Source organism: Pelmatolapia mariae, linkage group LG23 (assembly GCF_036321145.2).
Source record: "Pelmatolapia mariae isolate MD_Pm_ZW linkage group LG23, Pm_UMD_F_2, whole genome shotgun sequence".
In the NCBI taxonomy this organism is placed as follows: Eukaryota; Metazoa; Chordata; class Actinopteri; order Cichliformes; family Cichlidae; genus Pelmatolapia; species Pelmatolapia mariae.
This window is the reverse complement of record NC_086246.1, coordinates 18,946,820-18,970,594: the sequence shown is the minus strand read 5'-3', so window position 1 is coordinate 18,970,594 and position 23,775 is coordinate 18,946,820. Positions and strand designations below refer to the sequence as shown.

The following is a 23,775-nucleotide window of genomic DNA, read 5'->3' as shown; positions in this document are numbered from 1 at the left end:
CTCTTTGGGTGACATATAACACATTTTTAAGTAATCAGTGGCTTCTTATAAAAAATTATATATTGGGATGTTTGTGTGCAGCATTTTGCATATCAGCTTAAGCATTTGTTAGCAAAGCATTCTTCATTGCATCAGCGTGCGCATGTGTATGTGTGTGGATCACTTCTCAGTGAATTGAATCAGCATTTCGATTTGTGTGTGTGTGTGTGTGTGTGTGTCATTTCTCACTCAATCACCGAGTGCACATCTGTTCATGTGTGTATTTCTCTTCATTCTGAGTTAATGTATGTAGATGTGTGTGTTTGTGTGTGTGTTCATCACTTTCCTGTTCTGGTGTCTTGGGTAAACCATGGCCTGAAGCGTGCCCTGGGGTCCTGCCCTCCTCCTTTTCAGTCTTTTTGCGACCATTGCTGCTGCTGCTGCTGCTGCTGCTGCTCAAAGTTCTGTCCATCCTGGTTCTGACCCCAATTGGGGCAGTCCTTTCTCCAATGTCCATGCTCACCGTAGGTGAAACCTGCATCTTCTTCTTCTGTGTTTTTTGTCCATTCTGAGGTGCCTTCTGACCTCAGTTGCTCCTCCTGTCTCGGTCACGCCCTTTTTGCTGCTGTGTTGGTCCATCACTGTCCTGCACAGTGTGAATGCAGAGTTGTTAAGGTCAGCATTCTTTTGCTCAGCCTTACTTTTCATTCGGGCTTGGCGGGCGTCTCGTCACAGCTCTGTCAGCTGAAGCTGTCGGAGAATTTTCCCCCGTGTAGTGAAACGGGCCTTAGGTTTAGTGCTCTCCGTCTCTGCTGCATGAGATCGCTTTTCTGCAGCACTGTTGACATTTTTCAGGTTGTTGTTGTGGGTCCAGCTGTTGCAGCGTTTGGTCAGGGTCACGTAGAGGGGAGAGCAGGAGTCCAGGTCAGCCTCGGCTTTCAGGGCCGGCAAAGCAGCCTGTAATTAAACATAAAGAGAAAAAACAAAAAAAACAAAAAACAAAACAAAACAAAAACAAACAGAAGTGTACGAACAGGAAAATGATGTTGTGTTGGCTGTGTTACAAAGAGAGGGGAGAAACACCGGGCCAGGCCCTGTGTCAGCCTTCTCTCCCCCTTTTTTTTCTCTTTCTTACGATATAATCAACTCATAACCCACCAAGTTGACAGGACAACATGCACATGTTCAAATTTTTAAATTCACAAAAGAGAATGTTCTTTCCATCAGTAATCACTTGTGTTGTTCAATCAGCAGAAAACATCTCACAATTTGACTCTTAACCACTAAACTTGTTGTTTAATCACTGGTTGGTCATACCAGTCTCTTTATTTTCTTTTTCTTTGAAGTTAAATTGTTGTCCTGCAACCCAGAGGGTATATTTGTTAGTAATGGATAAACTTGATCATTTAACAACAGATGTATGTTATTTTTGCTGCTTTAACCTTGCTGGAAAATCTTCACGTGTTCATGAGTGTAAGCTGTTTCTTCATTGCGTGAGTGTGCATTTGTAGGCAGGTTAATTTTAACTTTTTCTCAAACTAGGCGTTACCTTAAAAGGAGCCTTTCTCTCACATTTCTCTGCTTGTGTATTTTTGTTTCACCTTTTGTTGTGATGCTCCGGACGCTTTCCCAACCTCCACAAGTCTGTTGGCCCCAAATTTTATGTGTTAAAACTTCTCCCCTAATTCTCTCCTCGCTGCTGTCTGTTTCACAGCTGCTGATTCTTGCTGGGTGTGGTTCCCATTACTATAATTTTGCTTCGGCCGCTGTACTTGTGGGGGCAGTTGGTCCAGGTCCGTAGCTTCCTGTATTAACACACTAAGAGATTTATTTAATATCATTTTCATCACTGTTAAACAAATAAGCAGGCAACACGCCCACCTTGACAGCGCCAACTGCACGCCTGTCTCCCAACACATTCCTTTCTCTACTCCTCAATAATTCTCCACTACACACCTCTTACTATCTCTCTCTCCTTTTTTTAATTTTTATTTTTATTACACCACAGAGTAATACACCCAATTCTGCCCGTCTATCTCTATGTGGCTCCAAATTCCCTCTTTATTTAATTTCACGTTATCAGGGGACAGGCACACAACAATTTTAACCACTGAAACGTCACTATAACGAGGACTCTAACCTCGATTTTAAGAAATGAGGACTCTAACCTCGGTTTTCTTTTTTGACTACTATAGAACTCAACCTTAGATGTCAAAGCATTTTCTTGTTCTATTCCAGAATAAATGTGAACCCGTGATTACACGGCCGTTCCAGTGTTATTCTGTAGCTATGCGGGAGTCCTCAGTTCCCAAGTCGCCACCTCGGCACCCAGACGACGCTGGACCGGCCTGTGCGTCCACAGACAGGAGGGTCGCCACACCATGAACAAAATTAATTTCCACAGGTACACTAGGCGTCAACCTTAGATCTTAAAGCATCTTCTTCGCGCTAGTGGCCTCCTAATCACACATCAACCGTCACTGTTACTGTGTTCACGCTGCACACACACAGAAACACACCCAGAGCTGCCTTACACACACAGCACGTTTCACCAGCAGTAAGACACACAGAGAGCGCTTTTCACCAGCGGAAATTTACACAGAAACCTCTTAAGCTCAACTGTTAGAACTATTCCGAAGCACCACCGCACCATACACCAAGTACCCCTTTCACTGCGCTTATGACCGCCACAACGGGGCAAAATCGCATCATAACACAAAAGTGATGCATACGTCCCCGATGCTCAAAACCGACACCATAAACCAGGTCTGCTTTACCTTTAATCGGGGTGAAGTAAGTATTTTACTTATAATTCTATGGCCGCAACCCTCGAGGCTTAACCGACACCACAAACCACCGTCTAACCTCTATTCAATGTGCTGAAACCAGCTACCCCTCACTACTGCACTTATGACCGCATCACCAGAACACGCCGTATCATAAACCAAAACCTACGGACGCGTTACGCATCCTGCGTAGCTGGCGCTTAACCGACACCATAAGCCAGCATCTGCTTAACCTGAATCTTATACTAATTTCATGACCGCATCAACGAGGGCTTATATCCGACACCATAAACCAACTTCAAAACCTCTATTCAATGTACTGGAGTTATGGCCGCATCAACGAAAAGTTCTAATATCTATTGCTACAGAAGCCAGTCTTAGACTAAGTTAAATGTGGAAGGTAAAGTGGGCTGCAACTAGACTCAACGTAGTATGTAATTAGTATCTTGCTAGAAGCAGTTTAGCTGCAACTAGACTCAACGTAGTATGTTATTAGTATCTTGCTAGAAGCAGTTTATTACACACTGGAATTCAGCCTCAACTTATGTTGTTAGTATCTTGCGCCAAAAACCAGACACCGACAAATTTAATGTGAAAATACGTGTAACTCAGCGAACAGATTAATTTGGAAAGCCCAATATGCACATTTGGTATTTATAATACAACAGGCTGTGCTTACCTTTCTGTTTAGGCCGGCCCTCTGTTCGCCTCGCCCCACGATCTCACTACAGGCCAAATCTACACCTCCTCAGCACGCCAAAGATCCGGGTCACCGGGCACCAAGTTGTTAAAAACTCCCAGTTGTTTTAATCTTTGGGCTGAAGGAGGGACAATACTCGGTGTATACATGCTCAATCAACAATACTTTATTTCCATATAATTCAACACTTATGAGCATAAGAACCATCATGATGGGGAGAGATGCCTGAAGAGGGTCACAGCATGTCTCAAAATGGTGACGGGTTACTCAGCCTTTTATAGCTCCTAGTGGCCCCCACCTATTTGTAAAAGCCTAAACATTCACATGTTTTCTCTCTTACGGCGCCTAAGTTATGACCTCGGCTCCCTGTCTTCATTCTCTAAAGACGGTGGGGGTATGGAATGTGGTCTGCCTCTCCTAAACGTAGACACAAGGTCTTCTGCACACAACATTCTCTTCATGATTCAGCAGTAAAACATGTCAAGAAAACAGTGTAACACATTCACAGCAGATCAAGGATACAGAGTGGTGCACACTTATCTAATGAACTACGTAATGATTATATTCTTCTAACCCAAATGCATGATGGGAACTTGACTACTCACACAGCACACAGTCTAAACTAAAAGATAATATATGTCCTACAGCTGTATCCTAATTCAACTACTTTGATTACAGATATAAGGTAACATATGATAGCATAATAATCTCACACTGTGTAACTGAATTCACTAAATTGTATAACCCGAGGACTGAATTTGAATCAAAACCTCAAGATGATAGTTCCTTCCTGGAAAAAGGTAAAATTTCATGTGGTGTACACATCTGTCTACTTCCAAGATGTTGGAGCTAATCTAAACGCTAAATCACTTCCCACATTGTCAAGCTTATTGTAATTATCATTGGTCGGCTTTCTGCCAGCCTTCTTCAGGCCAATCAGCCTCCACTCCACCTACTTTAAATCTCACTGCGCATCTATCACTCTCCCTTGCAGACGTCTTTGTGCAACCCACCTCCTTCCTATCTGTGCCTCTCTTTCGTCACAGGCCACATTCAAGCCTCTATCTTCATCTCGAACACTAGCATCTAGATTTCAGACTAATCCTTATCACAGCTGTGATTCCAGTCCACTGTGATGGGTCATCAGAGACTAATTACCAAATACCTCAAACTGAATTCTGTACATCAATAAATCATGTTTAATTCCTTCTACTGATCTCTCCTTAATTAGATTTAGCTCAGTGGTTCTCAAAGTTTTTCTGGCATGCTTGCCTTTAAAACAAAATGAAGAAAAATCGCACTTTCAGTTTCAAAATTTCACGTGCATTAGGGGAAAGTAGAAAGTACTGGCACTGGTGCGGTTCTCCAGATCCCCCAGCAGGAACAGAAGCAGAAACAGCAGGCATGGAGACCTCTGGTGGTGGTAACGCTGGCTGGAGCTGTACAGGGCATTGGCTCTGCCCAGGCAGTGACAGCAGGGTGTAGTCGTCAGCTGGCTGAAAGAGTTCACTGAAGCTTCCAGCAGAGTACAGAGGCGGCTGGGTTAACTCGCTCAAACTCTCAGCAGAGAATGATTGCCGAGACGGCTCAGCAGAGTTCTCAGCTAGACACGGCTAGTGTTTTAATGGGATTTCCTAACAGCTTAGACTGAGCTGCAGGCTGAGCTAACAGCGGTATGGTGGTTGCAGTGGAAATCGAGTGGGCAATGGTGTTGGTTCTCCTGAGCCTCCAGAAGATGATGGAGGTGGCTGAACAAACTGCACCAGCTCCTTAACCTCCAGAGTCAGCTGAGGTAGGTTGCTCAGCCTCTGGGGAAGCCCTGGAAAGGGTCTCAGTCCTTTGTGATGCCAGTTCAGCGGTTACAGAAACAGGTTTTAAATGGTAAATGGCCTGTATTTGTATAGCGCTTTACTTAGTCCCTATGGACCCCAAAGCGCTTTACACATTTTGTGACGGCCAGTGGGCTGGCCTTGTGTTTTGCTTTTTCTGTTACCTGTTTCTGCAGGTAGGTGGAGCTGACCCAATTACAGATGCAGCACACCTGAGGAGGCCAGTCCCAGTGCATATAAAGACACTTTGACTGAACCAGCTGGGGGCTCTCTTGCTCTGACTGGCTCTGTCAGAGCAAGTAGACTGATCAACCTCCGCCACTAAAGCCTGCATTTTACCTGGCAACACGCCTATCTTCACTAATGCAGCCTTTAACACTCCTTTAATCTCATCTTTCAACCGTTTATCCCCAACATTGACATCATAATGTTCAACAAGTTTCAACAGTTGTTCTTTAGTACAACTATTCAAGAGTTCCTCCGATGGAGACTGAACAAAAGCATCAACTGCAGCCATAACAGCAAAGTATTGATTCTCGAAAATGCAAGTGAAATCAGCACTTCCCCACCAACTGCCTAACCAAAATCTACCTAACTAAAGCCTAGTCTTCATGCAGTTACTTACGGTGGGTACTTATGCACTGAAAACCACCAGAAAGAGAAAGGCAACTGCACAAACAGCGACCCCCTTAATTCTGGGGACGTGCTCCTGAGACAACTGCTCCAACCGTGTTCACCGCCACAGAATCTTCATGAATGACTCTCAAGAGAGAAACACTCCTTCAACCTAACAGGGAAAGCACTGGTTTTAACTTATGCATATTCAATAATCAACACAGCTCATACGCTCCAAAGTTGACACAAGACAGCACATCAACACTAGCTCCACGAAACCGAAGCCTATAGCAAAACATCAGTGTTAACATGACCGCCACCACTCAATCTCCCAACAAAATGGCCTCCCAAACAAAATACACAGCAAACCCAGAAAATCAAACGACCACAAATATCCAAACTCATCAGCAATTAACTCAACAATTGCCTACAAGGCAAGTCCCAGCCAAGACACAACTAGACAAAGTCAGCTAAACAGATGAAAGCAAACAGCACTAGTTGCAATCAGCTGCAAACAGACCAGCTCCCAATCAAATGATAGAAAGCTTACCAAACCAGGATAATTGCAGGGACGAGCCCCCATTTGTCACAACCCGGCTCATAGGAAGTGACAAACAAATGGGAGACCACACCCAGGCTTTTAAAGGCTGTAAGACATATTTAATGAAAATAAGGTAAAGTAACTTAAACACAATTTAAAGGACATAACAGCCATAACTGAAACTTCCAAATGAACAAGACGGGAGCCAGAGACAGAGCCAGTCAGAGCAAGAGAGCCCCCAGCTGGTTCAGTCAAAGTGTCTTTATATGCACTGGGACTGGCCTCCTCAGGTGTGCTGCATCTGTAATTGGGTCAGCTCCACCTACCTGCAGAAACAGGTAACAGAAAAAGCAAAACACAAGGCCAGCCCACTGGCCGTCACAGAATGTGTAAAGCGCTTTGGGGTCCATAGGGACTAAGTAAAGCGCTATACAAATACAGGCCATTTACCATTTAAAACCTGTTTCTGTAACCGCTGAACTGGCATCACAAAGGACTGAGACCCTTTCCAGGGCTTCCCCAGAGGCTGAGCAACCTACCTCAGCTGACTCTGGAGGTTAAGGACCTGAGTTGACAAACACAATCATTTACATTATGAATTTGCAGCTAGAAGAACATGTACACATGTACACCCACGCAACACCTTTCTCCATGCTCAAAGTCCTTTCATCTTCAGCACATCTCCAACCTCAGCAACCTTGGTACCTAGGAGCAATTTAAGAGGAAGGAATACGATACTGGAGAGGACATACTTCAAAGCATATGAGGAGTGAAGCTGCTGGTTACAAAGGGGCACGGGACAAAGCATCTGCCAAGACATTATCTTTGCCCTTAATGTGCTGGATGTCCAAACTGTAAGGCTGCAAAAAGAGAGCCCACCGCATGAGCCTCTGATTTGGGTTCTGCAATGAGTTCAAGAAAATGAGAGGGTTATGGTCAGAAAATACCTCAATTGGCCGAGCAGAATCCAAATATACTCTGAAATGCTGCAAGGCCAAAATTAATGCCAAAGCTTCCTTTTCAATGACTGAATAATTCAGCTGATGGGAGTTGAACTTCTTGGAATAGAAACTAACTGGATGTTCAGTACCTTGCTTGTCAGCCTGGACTAGAACAGCAAATGCACCAATGTGGCTTGCATCCACATACAGCTTGAAGGGCTGATCCAGACGAGGTGCTAAAAGCACAGGTTCAGAGCACAGTAAAGCTTTTACATCCCAAAAAGCTTGCTGGCATGCTGCAGACCAAATAAACTTTACTTTGGCCTTCAACAAATCAGTCAGGGGAGCAACTACTGTTGAGAAGTTTCAACAAAAACAGCGATAATAACAGACCAGACCCAAAAATCTCATGAGTTCTTTTTTTGGTTACTGGAACAGGGAACTCTTTGATGGCCAACACCTTTGCATCAACCGGCTTCACATAACCTTGGCCCACAACCTTACCAAGATAGGTCACAGTTGCTTTTGCAAATTCACATTTTGCCAGGTTGATAGTCAGATTTCCCCAAACTAGTTGTTCAAACAGAGTGCGAATACGATCCACATGATCCTCCCAGGTGCTACTATATACCACCACGTCATCTAGGTAAACAGCACAGCCTCTCAGCCCATTAACAACCATATTCATGAGTCGCTGAAATGTAGCTGGAGCATTGCGTAAACCAAAACCCATGACTGTATATGAATAAAGACCAGATGGTGTGATGAAAGCAGATATTTCCTGAGCTCTGGGAGTCAGTGGCACCTGCCAATATCCCTTCAACAGGTCAAACTTGCTCACATATTCTGCTGCACCAACTCGGTCAATACAGTCGTCAATATGAGGCAAAGGATTTTACTCTTTTCCTCAGAGACCCTGTAGAACCTCTGTCGGATTGGTTTTGCATCACCCACATCAATATCATGCTCTATCAAAGTTGTTTTAGAAGGCGTATCTCTAAACAAAGTTGGATAACTTTTAATTAATGCAGACAGTTCTGCACGTTTGTCAGTAGGCAAATGGCCCAACAGCACATCCAAGTTCTGAAGAGTTTCTGAATTCTTCAGACGACCAAGCAATAAAGGATCATCAGGTGCTGCCACATCCTCCCCCCCACAAACTGACTGTGCCATTGTACAAGCAGTCAACCCTGGACTCGATATAAGAGAAATGAGAGAGCCTGACAGACTGACGGATAAAGGACGAACATGATATGGTTTCAACAAATTAACATGGCAAAGTTGATTTCTTTTCCGGCGATCTGGGGTAGCAATCAGATAATTCTGTTCAGACAGTTTCTGTACCACGGTGTAAGGCCCAGCAAACCGTGCCTGGAATGGTGGCCCTGCAATCGGCAGCAAAGCCAAAACCTGGTCACCCGCACTGAACTGTTGCTCTTCAGAACGCCGGTCATGAAGACATTTCATCTTGACCTGAGCCTTTTCAAGATTCTGTTTGGCCAACTGCCCTGCCACATACAGTCTGTGCCGAAAACCATTGCAATAGGCACGTAACAAGGACTTCAGCGTTTGATGGAAGCGCTCTAAAGCACCTTGGCTCTGCGGATGATAAGGAGAGGCTTTGATATGTGTAATATTCAACAGCTTAAGAACTTGTGCAAATAGATTGGATGAAAAGTTAGATCCCTGGTCACTCTGAACAATCTTCGGTATGCCAAATATAGAAATAAACTGTGTCAATGCCTTCACCACAGACTTGGCTGTGATGGTACGCAGTGGATATGCAGCAGGATAACGCATAACCTGGCACATCACAGTCAAAAGATACTCTGAACCAGATTTTGATCTAGGAAGAGGACCCACGCAGTCAATGATCAAATGTTCAAATGGGTTACTCACAGCAGGGATGGGACAAAGTGGAGCAGGTTTAATAGATTGATTGGGCAGTAGGCAACGGGTGAAGTATCTTGCCCAAGGACACAATGACCGAGACTGTCCAAGCCGGGGCTCGAACGGGGCAACCTTCCGATTACAAGACAAACTACCAACTCTTGAGCCACGATCGACCCAGAACCTCCAGACCCTGAGCTAGCATTCGCTGTCTTTATTATAATACTCCTGGACTCAGAAGGAGCTTTGAGAGTCTTTTAAATCCTCAGGGCCAGAAAAGATGGCTTCTGAAAAAACAGTCTTTGATTTTGCTACTTCTGAATTTACTAAACCTGAGGTAACAGAGTCCACAGACACCGGATAAACAGACTCAAGGTTAACATGCTCCGAACCAACCAGCTGGGCAGTTCGACAGTCATTAGTAATTTCTAACTCAGTGTCTGGTATAACTGTTTTGGTATTTTTAGGCTCAAACAGAGCGTAGAATTCACAGTTTTTAGAATCCAAGGGACTGAATAAAATATGAGCGGGGACAAAAGAGGAGACTGGTGATGATGGAGAAGTAGCAGCCGGCTCCTCGTCCTTTCTAGAAGAAATGGTGCCAAATGAACATCCTACTGCTCTCTCCTTCAAGAGAACGCTGAACCACTGTTGAACCACCTTGTTTAAATTTCCACTGCGTCACTCTCCCTCTTCTTATTTTTCATCTCTTCCACTACCGGAACAAATTTTTATTCTATCTAGTAAAGTGTTCACAACTTTTTCACTGTGTGACTAGTTATGTAAAAATTAAATTAAAAAAATACACAGCTTTAAAACTTAAAGGAATACATTTGTGCATTCATTGAATGGAGTAGTTTGGCTAATGCTGTCTTGCAGCATAATGACTTAATATTCTTCTTCAGAAGAGCAAGTTCAATACTACACCTAACACAAGAGCTATACAGAGAAAATCAAATTAAATATTATTTATATAGCGCCAGTATCACAACAACAGTCACCTAACAGCATTTTAGATTGTAAAGTAAAGGCCCTAGAATATCAACACAATAAACCGGTGTTCATGTTCCTATCAACACAATATATGTTACAGCAGTAACAGTTGTTTAGGTGACTGCATACCTTTATTTTTTTTATCCAGTTGAGGCACCTAATGGTTTAGATAGATAATGTGTGTGAATACAAAACGCAGTTTTTAAATTATGATTTCATTTATTAAAAGCTAAAAGCTATCCAATCTTAAAATTTAGAGCAAAGTCATTCCCTTTAAAGGGTTATTTCTGTCAGAGTGGTAAAGAGCAGTTAGAGGTTGTTTCCTGTCAGAGCATGGTATCATGACATGCAGGGGCGGTCCTAGCCTGTTTGGAGCCCTGGGCGAACACTCCCTTTTCTCTAAATACAGTTCATATGTAAATGAACTGTGTTTTTGCCGATGACATGATGCCGCCCTGGACAATGGCCCATGTCGCCCATATCAAAAACCACCACTGATCACAAGTGCACATGTATGGCTTTGAAGAGAAGAGGCCTCGTCTGCTTTCATAGATAAAGAACAAAGCAAACGTGACATTTAAAACAAAATGCTTTTTAGGTTTTCTTGCTTCAGCAAATATATTTAAATATAATCTCCAGTTAGAGATGATCAAGAGGTAACCAAACCTCAAATACAAACTGTCCTAATTTGGGTGGTTATGAATAATTTAGACATAAGATATAAGTGTATGTTTTTCTGAAATTATTTCCTCTTAAAACCTGACAATACAAACCTATTTTCCTTGTTACTGCTACAGCGTCCTGTCCTCTGCTCCCTCACTGTTCAATATTTAATTAACATTCAACATTAAACTAAATGAAAAACATTGCTGTGGTTTTCGTGTTAGTGTTGTGTTGTTGTTGTTTTTTACTCATTGCTGTCTAAGGAAAGTAAAATGAAATAAAACTGAAGAAGAAACTGAATATCCCATCATGTATAAAATTAAAAGTGTATTTTATTTCAAATAAGTGAGAATAAACACCTCTATGAGTGTACAATACAATACAATTTTATTTATATAGCACGTTTAAAAAACCACAGGTATGCCAAAGTGCTTCACAGAATGAGTTAAAAGCAATAATTAATACAAATATAAAGCACAAAATACAAAATACAAATAAAATATGCTAACAGGCGGGTGACATAACTAACCAATAATACACCAGGCATAGTAGGCACTAGTGAAGTCACACACAATGCTGAAGGTTAAAAACATTATAAACATTAATAAAGTGATAAAGATAAGTTCCAGTACACTAAAAATGTGGGCTCTAGGAGGTGGGGAAGGCAAGGCTAAACAGATAAGTTTTTAATCGAGATTTAAAAGATTGAATTGAATCAGACGCCCGAATAGCTAGGGGGAGGTTATTCCAGAGGTAGGGTGCGACAGCGGCGAATGCGCGGTCACCTCTGGTCTTGAGCCGAGATCTAGGTCGCACCAGGAGCATTTGGCCTGCTGATCTAAGCGCTAAGTGTAATGTGGCAAATAAGGTATGCATTGTTAATTTCAGGACATTCGGGGTGTTCCATGAAGCAAGATTAATGGGTTATTGAGATAAGCTGAATGTGAGTCAGAGGTCAAACTCTGCATCATCGTGTCACTGAAATTTTTAAGTACTCCTGTTTTGGATGTCTATGCAGAAAATGTTTATTTGTTTTTGTTTGTTAATTACAGCCCAAATCTGCTGACAGGTCTTTTTTTAATATGCTTGAACTATTAAAAAATGTTGGAAAAATCAGCGTTGATTAGCTCAGTGGTTCTCAAAGTTTTTCTGGCATGCTTGCCTTTAAAACAAAATGAAGAAAAATCGCACTTTCAGTTTCAAAATTTCACGTGCATTAGGGGAAAGTAGAAAGTACTGGCACGGTTCTCCAGATCCCACAGGGAGGGAGGGAGTGAGCAGCAGCGCCCTCGCAGTTTGTTTGTCGAAGTGCAAAAGCTTACAGCACCTGGTATTCCCAGGCGGTCTCCCATCCAAGTACTGACCAGGCCCGACCCTGCTTAGCTTCCGAGATCAGACGAGATCGGGTGTGTTCAGGGTGGTATGGCCGTAAGCGAGGGAAGAACTCAGAAACAGCCTTTTTATTATTTTTAAAACTGCAACAAATAATCAGTTACTGTTTTTAACATGTCATTATCTTGTTAGGGAAGTACAATTAAAAGTTATTAATTGTACTTTCAGTATTTAGCTGCGATAAAGGGGAGCGTGTAGCGTTACATCAGCCTGCTGAGAAAGAAAATAATAGATTACCCATAAACTGAATATGGACAAGATTTACTACAGTAACTGAAAAATCCACTGAAAAAGGCACACATGGTAGGTTCTATATCAGGGGTCAGCAACCTTTCTGATGGCGAGTGCCATTTAAAATTTCCTCAGAAGTCAGTGTGCCATATGATTGCATTAGCAATAAATTTAATAACGCTCTATATGAACAGTTACACAATATATAAAACCACTTTATAGAATTATATTTGTTTGCAGATGTTGGCAGCTATCAGTGAATAGTTATCAGCTATTTTGAAACAAAAAAAGACTATTTTTATTCATAACAAGAACTCCATAACAGCAAATGAACTGTACAACAGAAAATACAAATGCTATTTATGGTCTCCTCACAACAATGATAAGAAAAATAAACTGGGCCAGTATGGTATGTTTGTTAATACAGAGACACACATGTTAATGTGATCTCTGGTCTCCCACTCAGAGACACAGGTCTCCGAGTGTCCAGCATTCAGACGGCTACCTGAGGACACTCATGTGAGAGAAAATCTGCTCACACAGATATGTAGAGCCAAATACTGTCAATAAGGCCTCTGCAATGTTCTGAAGACAGTTAAACTTGTCAGGTAGTGATGTCCAGCAGGTGAAAATGCAAGCTCCATGAACACGCACTGCTGTGGATTCCAGCTGCTTCGATGTCGCATTAACTGGCATTAACTCAGCCAGTTAATGCGAGACAAATCTAGCTGCTCATTAAAGATTTCTGGTTTGATCAGAAAATAAAACATTGGTCCATACACCTGAAAGTCCCAAAAACGCATTGTGTCTCGAGTCTACGGATGCATTTTGACTAAAGACTGGCCCCCCAGATATTAAAGCCATAAAGCCTTTGAATGAAAACAAACGCTGTTGTGACAGTGATGTACACTGTCTTGTTGGTAAATGTATGATTTCTATTCATTTTACGACAGATAAAAACTTTTGGTTGTAAGCTTCAGATAATTATTTAATAACAGCCAGACATTTTAAATGAGAATAAGAAAGTATTTCTTTGTGTCCCCCTCTCCCTGTTAATGCCCTACCTGGCCCCCTGGCAAAACTTTGCTAGAGCCGCCCCTGCACAGTTACCAGCTGTCAGCTACTTAGAAAAGGATCCTGGTGTTATCTGGTGTGTCTCTCAGAAACAGTTCATAACTTCCCTTCAACTCATTCATGTCACCTAAAAGGTAAACCTGTTTCTCCATCACCTGTTCAGCTCTGATGATTCAGTAAGAACATCTCCTGGTTTCATCTCCATGTTTCCCTCTCACCAGATATACAAAGTGATATCATGACCAGCAGCTTTTACAGCTGTGGCTCCAGAAAACCTCAGCTGATACTAGAAATTAATATTAAATAAATTCTAACAACAGCTGATCAAGCTTAAACGTGCTGCTGTTGTTTAGTGCGACATCCGGCGGTTTCCTCTTTCTGGCGCAAAGTGGGCGATAAACAAACAAGAGAGAAAAGCCATCAGCTGATCACTGATCAGTTTCATGATTGAAGTAGCAACAGGAGAGGGAGGGAAGAGAATGAGAGAAGAAGATGCAGCTGTACAGCAAAGACACAGAATAACTCCAGCTTTGTGTCTTTTTCCATCCTAGCTGAAGTACGGGACAAACTGTGTTCCTTCTCAGCTCAACACGAAACGCGTAATAATTTCTCTGAATGCGGGACGGTTCGGTTTGTACGGGACGGTTGGCAACTCTACTAACTAACCTTATGAATAAAATAAAGTTCACTATCAATAAAGTCATAGCACCCACCCAGCTGTATAGAAACTCTGTCATGCTAGCTAGCACGCAGTACGAGTTATTGTAACTGACTGTAAAAAGTCAGCACAACGAAAATAAACTCCACTTAAACTTGGTTTATATCTGACCCAGATAGACTGCAGGTCATAACTTCTTACCTGCAGTTCAGTTCACCTGACGCTCCGACCGGCGGCTGCCTCGGGTCTCTCCTCCTCCTTCCTCCCCTCTCCCTCATCCACCTGCTGGCCTCCACCACTTGTTAATTTTACTGAATCTGTGGAAGCTCCGCCATAGCCACCACCAAACAACAGAGTTATTTTTACACACCGACCAGCGTCTGGCCAATCCACCACCAAAAAAAAAATAAAAAAATCATCGGGCCACCGAGCAAATGCCCGTTATGCCCGATGGCCAGTCCAGCTATGGTCGTGCGTGCCACCAGTTAACCCTTCAAAAGTCCAGCTGGGATAACCACATTTACTTTTGTCAAAGCTGGAAAGGCACCTAAAGAAAGCTCCAGCCGATCCAGGAGAGAAGGACAACCGCTGCCCAAGCGAAAACCTGTAGTGTCAGGAGTATCGGAACAGTTGAGACGCATTTTTTCAAAACACTGAGTCTCTGTGGCTTTTAAACCCCAAAAAACGCTGCGCCAAAAATTGGTCCACCCCAAGGATCGGGTCCCCCGACACAAACAGAGTAACATAGTGTACGCTGCTAAGTGCCAGGAGGATTGCCAGGATTTATACATCGGGGAAACCAAACAACCTCTGGCGAATCAGATGGCACAACACAGAAGAGCCACCTCGTCAGGCCAGGACTCTGCAGTCTATTTACACCTACAGGCCAGTGGACACTCTTTCAATGATGAGGATGTACACATCCTGGACAGGGAGGAACGCTGGTTTGAGCGAGGAGTCAAGGAGGCCATTTATGTGAAAAGGGAAAGACCATCTTTGAATCGAGGAGGGGGCCTAAGGGTACATCTTTCGCCATCTTACAATGCTGTGATTGCAGCCATTCCCCAACTCTCTGTGAATGGTACTCATGGCCATTGATCATTGGTCTTTGATCAGTGGGTTTTGGTCAGTGGTTGTTGATCAATGGTCATGAGAATTTGCATAATTATGATGAAGGAACTGACCTCCCAGCCCATTGTTCCTTCAGTGGGCTGGTTTCAGTCATTATGCAAATGTACTGTTTATAAGATTTGGGGAAACCTGCAGTCAGCTGAGACTGAAGAAGTCACTTGGATGAGTGACGAAACGTTTCTCCCACAAAACGCTACGTCCAGATGAACAGAATCAACTTTTGGAGAAAATTAAGCAGCTAATCTCTGTCGTCAAAATCAGAGCGACTGTAACTGACAGTGAATTATTTTAATGTTCTTCACTGAATTTGTTAGAAACGTTTTTGTAATTTTCCTGTAATTGCGGGACTTTGTTTTGAAACTTGGTGGAGCAGAAGTAATGCTTAGCACAGACTGTTTTTAGTAACGCAAAGCAAGTAAAGCACGGGTGCACTGCAGGTTTTGCCACATCTTGCCACCACCTTCAACCTTCAAGTTTAAAAAGAACCCATGTCAAAGTATTGTTGCTAAGTTAAATCCAGTTTATTAACCTACCTTTTTGAGATGAATTGCAGACGCGAAGAACACTACGGCAGGCAATGAGGTGTGTTTCATGTGTGTCTGTTAATTTCAGTTTCTACACTTTTATTTGTTTATTTTGGCAACAGTGTTATTGTAAAATGTCTGCTCTCAGTCATTCAGGTCATCGTAGTCAAAGGAACTTGCAAAGAAAAGCGTCTGGACTTCTTTAAGTTGCTTGAAGACGTTTCACCTCTCATCCGAGAAGCTTCTTCAGTTCTAAGGTCAAATGGCCGAGAGTCCCAGATTTAAACCCAGTGGGAGTGTCCCCCCAAAGAGGGACAAAGGACCCCCTGATGATCCTCTAATCACCTGAGCCAAGGTGTGAAAGCGGGTGTGGGTCCCAATCAGCCAGGGTTTCGGGTGAGCTCATTGTGAAACCTGGCCCCACCTTGTCATGTGAATTCCTGAGGTCAGATGGCCCAGGATGTGAGTGGGCATTAAGGCGTCTGGGGAGGGATATTGTAAACCATGTCGCATGATGATTTAAGTTATTTAATTTCACTGAATATGTGAGAAAAGCTAAAGTAGCATTATATTTTTATTTAAAGATACCCTCATGTTTCTAAATGTAATTGCATTTATTTTAATTAGTTCTCACGATGACTACAATGAGCAATCCTGTTGGTGAACTAGGAATAAATCATCTGTAAAGAAAGACTGTGTGGTGGCTGACGGGAGTAACAGCGACTCGTGAGATAATTAACAACTAAAATACATCTATATTTGTACAGTCAGGCATGAAAAGATGAATAAAAATACTTAAGAAAAAAAATCCTGATTGAGGTTATCATAATTTATGCATGACAGGGTTAAATAACAATAATTACAATGACACACGTCATACATCTATACTAACATTAAACGACCAGTGGGTGGCAGGGTATGGACACATCAGTGCCCAGTGTAGTGGTTTATGTGCAAGTATACCATCAACACTGACAAAAATACAAGCACACAGCCTTTGAATAGCTGACCACTGTAGTGACCACTATGTGTGAAAGGGTTAAACGCGGCTTTCCTGTGCAATTCTTCATCACTAAAGAGTTCTGCACACAGTGTTGGGGAGTAACAGAATACATGTACCGGCGTTACGTATTTAAAATACAAAATATGAGTAACTGTATCCATTACAATTACTGTTTAAAAAGGTGGTATTCAGAATACAGTTACTTTGTTGAAATAAAGGGATTACACAGCGGTATTTTCCTGTTTCATATGTTAGGCTGTCCCCTCTCTATTTTTGGTAATTCCACGTCGGTGGAAACCCAAACAAAACTCGCATTAAGAGGCTCCAATGCCTGTGTCTCAATCTCACAGCCCATTTCACCTCTACCTACAGCACACATAATGATGTGACGAAATATTTTTAAAATTGATTATTCAAAAAAAATTATTTAACATGAATGCAATAGGCAGAGTGTTACAGGCGTAGCCCTAAAAATGTAGCCTCACGGGCAGTGTAGCCCAGTTGTAAGTAAGCAATTAAGACTCGACTGTACTCTGTGTTCGTGTTTTTCTCCGAAACAATAAGTTCCGTTGGAGCAGCCTTTCAACGCCTCTCTCTGTCTCTCGCTAGCAAAGTTGACCCAGACAACAAAGTAAAGCTATTTTTCAGCTACGAGCCCGACACGGAACCCACCGTATTAGCCAGATGTCCCTTTACTACGGTTCAGAGTCGCAGACCTGTTTTATATATGCGCGGAATAGTTTTCTATACGAGATCGCTGCTAAAAGTGCAGCCTTACCTAATGTCAACCTACTGTTACTCATTTTATATTAAGATTTAAATATCTCTTTATACATTAATAATATATGACGAATTGCTGATGAGGCATTAAATAAAGACTGACGACAAAAGTGCTTATGACAGCTTTTGATACATCACAGACGTAACACTTTTTTTTAATGAGTAGATTAAAAATCAAAAACATTATAAAAACATAAAATACATTCATGTTCACATCGATACAATATATGTGAAAACACTAATCTGATAAGGTTACATGTTGAAAAGTGTTTAGGTGACCGTACACCTTAATCTATGGTCCAGAGCCCAGAGCAATTTAAAGAGAAGTGTGATGTAGTCATATAACCACAATAAATCTACTCTGTTTTTAGCTACCCACAACAAATAAACATATGGTCATCATTTTTTTTTCTAATTTTCCATATTCATTGAAACAAAGTTTCCCAAGTTGTTTGTCTTTAGGCTTGTTGGTTTGGATATGCCATGTCCTTCACTTTTCTTTGTGAAAAGACTTTCCCATCATTGTGTTTCCATTTTAAGGTCAATTATTTGCCCAGTTTGGTTTCAGACAAACAATAAAGATACTGCCTGTTGCACCATGCAGGTCAAAAACATCCTGGGAATCTTTGAATCAGACAGAAGGAAAAAATGCCAGAAAGATTACATAAGTCATGCTACAAGTCTTGAACGGTTGCTCTAACAGCCAAGATGAACTGGTCTAGAGGAAAAAAGTAGAGGTATTAACAGTCTGTAGTCTGAATAATGATTATTATATCCTGTTGTCTCCCTCCAGACCACAGTCTGCACAGAAGTCAGGCTCTGGGAAGCTACCAACCAGCTGCTTCTGATGATGATGTTGCTGTTTCAGTGGAAGCTCATCCTTATCTGTTAACACAAGCACAGATTACATGTCAGACTTGTAGAATTACAGCCATAGCTCAATATTTTAGGTAAAAAGCAAATTCTGCTATGAATAGTATCATAGGTTTGATAGTATTGGGTCAGCTAAACAAGGACACATGCAAAAAAATGTAATTTGAATGAGCATAGTGCAGAGAATGGACACTGTGGTGGTGTTTGCAGGGTTTGTGAATTTGGATTGCTTTGTGCAGTGTTGGGCAAGTTACTTTAAAAAAGTAATTAGTTATATTTACTAGTTACTTCTTCAAAAAAGTAAATAAGTTAGTAACTGAGTTACAATATTATAAAAGTAACTAATTACTAGGAAAAGTAACTATTGTGGTGCTTTAAAAAATGTTTAACCCTCTGGGGTCCAGGCTATAATTGGCTGTTTTTGACTACTTTTGATTTTACCTCTACATTTCACCTTACTATTTATCTTGCCTTGTTTTGTATCAATCTTTTCAGCACAACCTCACATGTCTGGATTTACAGTTATGTTTTCATTTTGACATACTGTATTAACATAATTAATGCACAATCTAAAATCAGACAAAAACATAAAATCAGAGTAGAAAAAGGTTATATTTTTTACTGCAACAAACACAAAAAGTAACAAATCATTTTTGTAGCTTGAAATGCATATATGAATTGTACATCGTAAAGCTGTATCTCCTAAAACTTCCCCCTCTTCCTAAACAACCAAATACCATTTTGCCATATCATATTTTGATTGGTCGACATGGTACATTTTTCCACCAATAGGAAAGAGTGGGGCTTTTTTGTTTTTGCAAGACCCTGAGATACTTAAACTTCTCCAGCTGGGGCAGTAAGTCGTCCCTGTCCTGGAATGGGCACTCCACCCTTTTCCAGCTGAGGACCATGGCCTCAGACTTGGAGGTGCTGATTCTCATTTCTGCTGCGTCACACTGAGCTGCAAACTGCTTCAGTGTGAGCTGGAGGCCATCAACCAGCGCACCCTCTCTATACGTTTAAGCATCCTAGGTCTGTCCAGCAACTCCCCCACCATCTGATCCAACTTACCAATACATGGTGATCAGGTGAAAGCTCACCACCCCTCTTTACCTGAGTGTCCAAAACATATGGCTGCAGTCTGATGATGCAAATAAATCATGGATTTATAGATCATCAATCTGCGACCTAGGTGTCCTGGTGCCACGTCCACTTATGGAGACCCTTATGTTCAAACATGGTGTTTGTTATGGACAAACTGTGGTTTGCACACGCTGCCACCCAGTACACACTTCTCTACGGCGCCTCCTGCAGGTGGTGTAGCCTACAGGAGGGTCCCCATGGACTAAGGCCACCAGGCGCTCACCTTCAGGCACTCTCTCTGCGCCTGGCTCCAGGGCGGGGCCCCGGTAACCCTATTCTGGGGAGGGTGAACTGCTCCCTGGATCCTCGACTGACAGGGGCTTTTGAATTACTCTTTGTCTGATCCCTCACACAGGACCAATTTGCCATGGAAGACCATACCAGGGGGCAAAAGCAAAAGACAATGTAGCCCCTGGGATCCCTGAGAAACACAAATGCCTCCTCCTAGATAAAGTAGCGATTCCCCCTCGGTGGCAGTGGCAGAAGAAGAACAATAAATATGTTTTTACAAGTGATTTCTTTGTTCTTTATAAACAGCCTTTTTTGCCATCTCACTATATGCACTGTAATAATGGAGATTACAATAACACAATAAATTGAGAAACATGTCTGTGTTTTCATGCAAAGTGTCACAGGCTGGAGTTTGCTTGTAACAATAATAATAAAATTAACCATGATAGTAATAATAATAATAATAATCTTACCCTTTATGACTTTTGCTTTTTTATGAGTACAGCAAACAATGACAGTGAGGATCACCAACAGAAGAATACCTGATGGTGAAAGACAAAAACAACAGTGAACTATGCATGTAAAAAATAGTGAATTTGTGTTTTATTTCAGCATAACTGTAACATAACATACCTGCTCCAGTGCGCACTGGAATACAGACATCAATGTCACATACATCAGGGAAAGCTTCAAAATAAAACAAGAAGAAAAATGTATTTGTAGATGTGTATGATAAAATGGTCATTTCAGCCATCAACAGACAGTTGACAGCACATAATATTCACAAGGCTTTAAGCATTTGTGATAAACTGGCTGATTGCAGAAACACTGCAAGCAAAGAGCATGTTTACCACAGCTTCAGCTTTTTGTTATCTTTCCATATACAGTATGAACCTGCCTAGGAGTTCAGATTAATGCTGAGATGGACCAAGCAGTGAAGGAACTCAGACAGAGGTTAAAGTCAAAAAAGTGTTTTTTATTAACCCCATGATCCAGAATTGTGGTATGACCAAATTTGCAGGTCTCCATATAGGCTTGCTCCACCCCCTTTCCTTTGGGAGCAGCAGCCACTGAGGTAACTCAGAAAACAGAGATTAAATCATACATACATAACAATGTAAACTAAAATGTGCGCACTTATTTTAGAATACAGTATTATGTGATTGTATAAGTAAATACATTTAAACCAAAACCAATTCTTTATTACCCTGTAAATTAAATCCTATATTTAATAAAAGAAAAATGTGAGTGTAGTGTTATGTGTAAGCCTCTGTAACACTCATATTTGATAGATATTACCACAGTGTGGCTGTAACTGCAGCCATCACAAATGCTTATCCTCCAGAAACTCAGATGAAAAAATGTTTTGATATTTAGATTCTTTCTTCCAAGTAGAATTTAAAATGGCGAAACAGTTTTAAAATTGTTATGTTTTTAAAAAATCTTATCTATTTTTTTCTTGGTGGTGTACCCTGGGTATTCACATAATTATTCAATGTAATATAATGATATTGTTTTTGTTTTTGTGTTGGTTTCTGATTTAAAAAAAAAAAAGAATAATAAAATGACACAATTTATTCTTGTCTATCGAGGATAAAAATGACTTGCTTAGACCTTAGGAAGTTATTGCTACGGTGGCCCTGATCAAACAGACTACACCATTACTGGGCTTGCGGATCAGTTTATTGAGTCATTTTGCATCTGCAAAACTCAACCTGCTGCCCCATCACGCAATCCTCTGTGCTGTTACATGCTGGGGCAGAAGGTTGAGGGTTGCAGATGCAAAATGACTGATCCACAAGCCCAGTAATTTTGTGGGTATGGAGTTGGACTACCTTAAGGTGGTGTCAGAGAGGCGGATGTTGTCCAAGATAAGGACAATGCTGGATGCACTCCTTGACCTGCTGGCCAGTCACAGGAGCACGTTCAAAAAGAGCCTGAGATTATCCAAATACACCGCTTAACAACACAGGAAATCATTCCTGCCCGTGGATATCTCCCTGTACAACTCCTCCATCTAGTGCAAAGTACACAGTGCAATAGTTACACCCTTTGGCACATAGCACAATTAACAAGTTTTACAGTTTAGAGTAAAATGTCATATAAATTTCATCTCTGTAATATTCTGGATATTTGTATATATTAGAGCTATTTCTTATATTTTGTAATGTTGTAATATATTGTAATAATTATTTTAGTTCAGTCTGTCACTGTTCTCATTGTCTTGCAGCAACTGTTACAACATAATTACCTTAGGATTAATAAACTATTTTGACCCTGATTAAAAAGAAAATGCTGCAAAAATATAAATCGATAAAAGTTCAATATAACACAATGGAAACAGTAAAAAATATAATAGAAAAAAAACACAAATCTGAGCAAACACAACACTGGAAGTCTTTCTGGAGAGACAATAAGAACAGCTACAGAAGTAACAGAAACTAAAACATGAAGGACTGCACTGAGACATGCTTGAAAGACGTGGAGAATTCGTCTGTGCTGTGATTCTATATTTATATTATACGTTACTGTCGATAGATCTTTACTATTGGCTGTTTACCGCTAGCTTGTCACAGTTTTTCTGTTTCCTTTGTTTGTTTGTTTTTTACTTTTTTGTCCCAGTTACTTTGAGAGAGCATTTTGTGAGAATAATGTACAATATGATACAACTTTTAAACTGAAAAAATCATTGACAATCAGCAGATATTTTTATAATTCCAAATAGTGTTTCAGGGCAAAAGCTTTAAAATAAAAGGAGAAGAAAAGTATCATGTTAGCATATGAGTTAAATAAAATGACCACTTCAGTTCATGAACATTTGGAAAAAGGCACATTTGAAGATTTGTACACTTGATAGCACATAATACTTACCAAGCTTATAGCAGTTTTGTTGAACAGGCAGACTGATATCAGAGCTGACGATGTTAGAAACATTGCAAGAGAAATGGGCGTTTGCCACGTCCTTGGCCACTCTCGTCACCGTCTTCCCTTTTTCTGCCAGCTGTTTATCATTCATTAACCATTTGATCATCTCACCCTGTAGGAGAAAACTCAATGTGTGGATTAATTTAAGGTTTTGAGTTGAAGTCTAACATAAAAAGCCAAACTTGGCTAAACTTAGTAATATATTTATCTTTTCCTACACTCTGGTTAATTCCCCAGCCTATATAATTAAGTAATAGAGGCATAGAGACTCAAACATTGCTGAAACAACATCTGTGAGTGAGCGCTTATTGACAGCACAGGTAAAAATTTGAAATAGTTTCAGTAAAGGAGAAATGAGGCCGTTGTCTACAGAATCTTCAACAGTTTAATTATGAGTAAGCTACTTAATACTCGAAATGAAATGTAAATATAAATAAAACACGTTTATATATATACAGTGGCTTGCAAAAGTATTCGGCCCCCTTGAACTTTTCCACATTTTGTCACATTACAGCCACAAACATTAATCAATTTTATTGGAATTCCACGCGAAAGACCGATACAAAGTGGTGTACATGTGAGAAGTGGAACGAAAATCATACATGATTCCAAACATTTTTTACAAATAAATGACTGAAAAGTGGGGTGTGCGTAATTATTCAGCCCCCTGAGTCAATACTTTGTAGAACCACCTTTTGCTGCAATTACAGCTGCCAGTCTTTTAGGGTATGTCTCTACCAGCTTTGCACATCTAGAGACTGAAATCCTTGCCCATTCTTCTTTGCAAAACAGCTCCAGCTCAGTCAGATTAGATGGACAGCGTTTGTGAACAGCAGTTTTCAGATCTTGCCACAGATTCTCGATTGGATTTAG

At 41.2% G+C, this 23,775-nt stretch overlaps 1 protein-coding gene and 1 non-coding gene across 2 annotated transcripts in view; both read right to left on the bottom strand.

Annotated features, from left to right (window-relative positions):
* Nucleotides 1–708: 708 nt before the first annotated feature.
* Nucleotides 709–23,775, bottom strand: part of LOC134621159 (uncharacterized) — a 51,044-nt gene continuing 27,977 nt past the window's right edge. Inside the window, exons 4-7 of the mRNA XM_065469753.1 lie at nt 22,849–23,014; nt 7,541–7,627; nt 7,330–7,352; nt 709–936 (exon numbers count right to left, since the gene is read on the bottom strand). Coding sequence (XP_065325825.1) covers nt 709–936; nt 7,330–7,352; nt 7,541–7,627; nt 22,849–23,014 — 504 coding nt within the window. The remainder of the gene's footprint in view (nt 937–7,329; nt 7,353–7,540; nt 7,628–22,848; nt 23,015–23,775) is intronic.
* LOC134621447 (5S ribosomal RNA) lies at nt 12,253–12,371 on the bottom strand. Its single transcript, XR_010092205.1, has one exon. It is a non-coding gene; the product is annotated as a 5S ribosomal RNA (ribosomal RNA).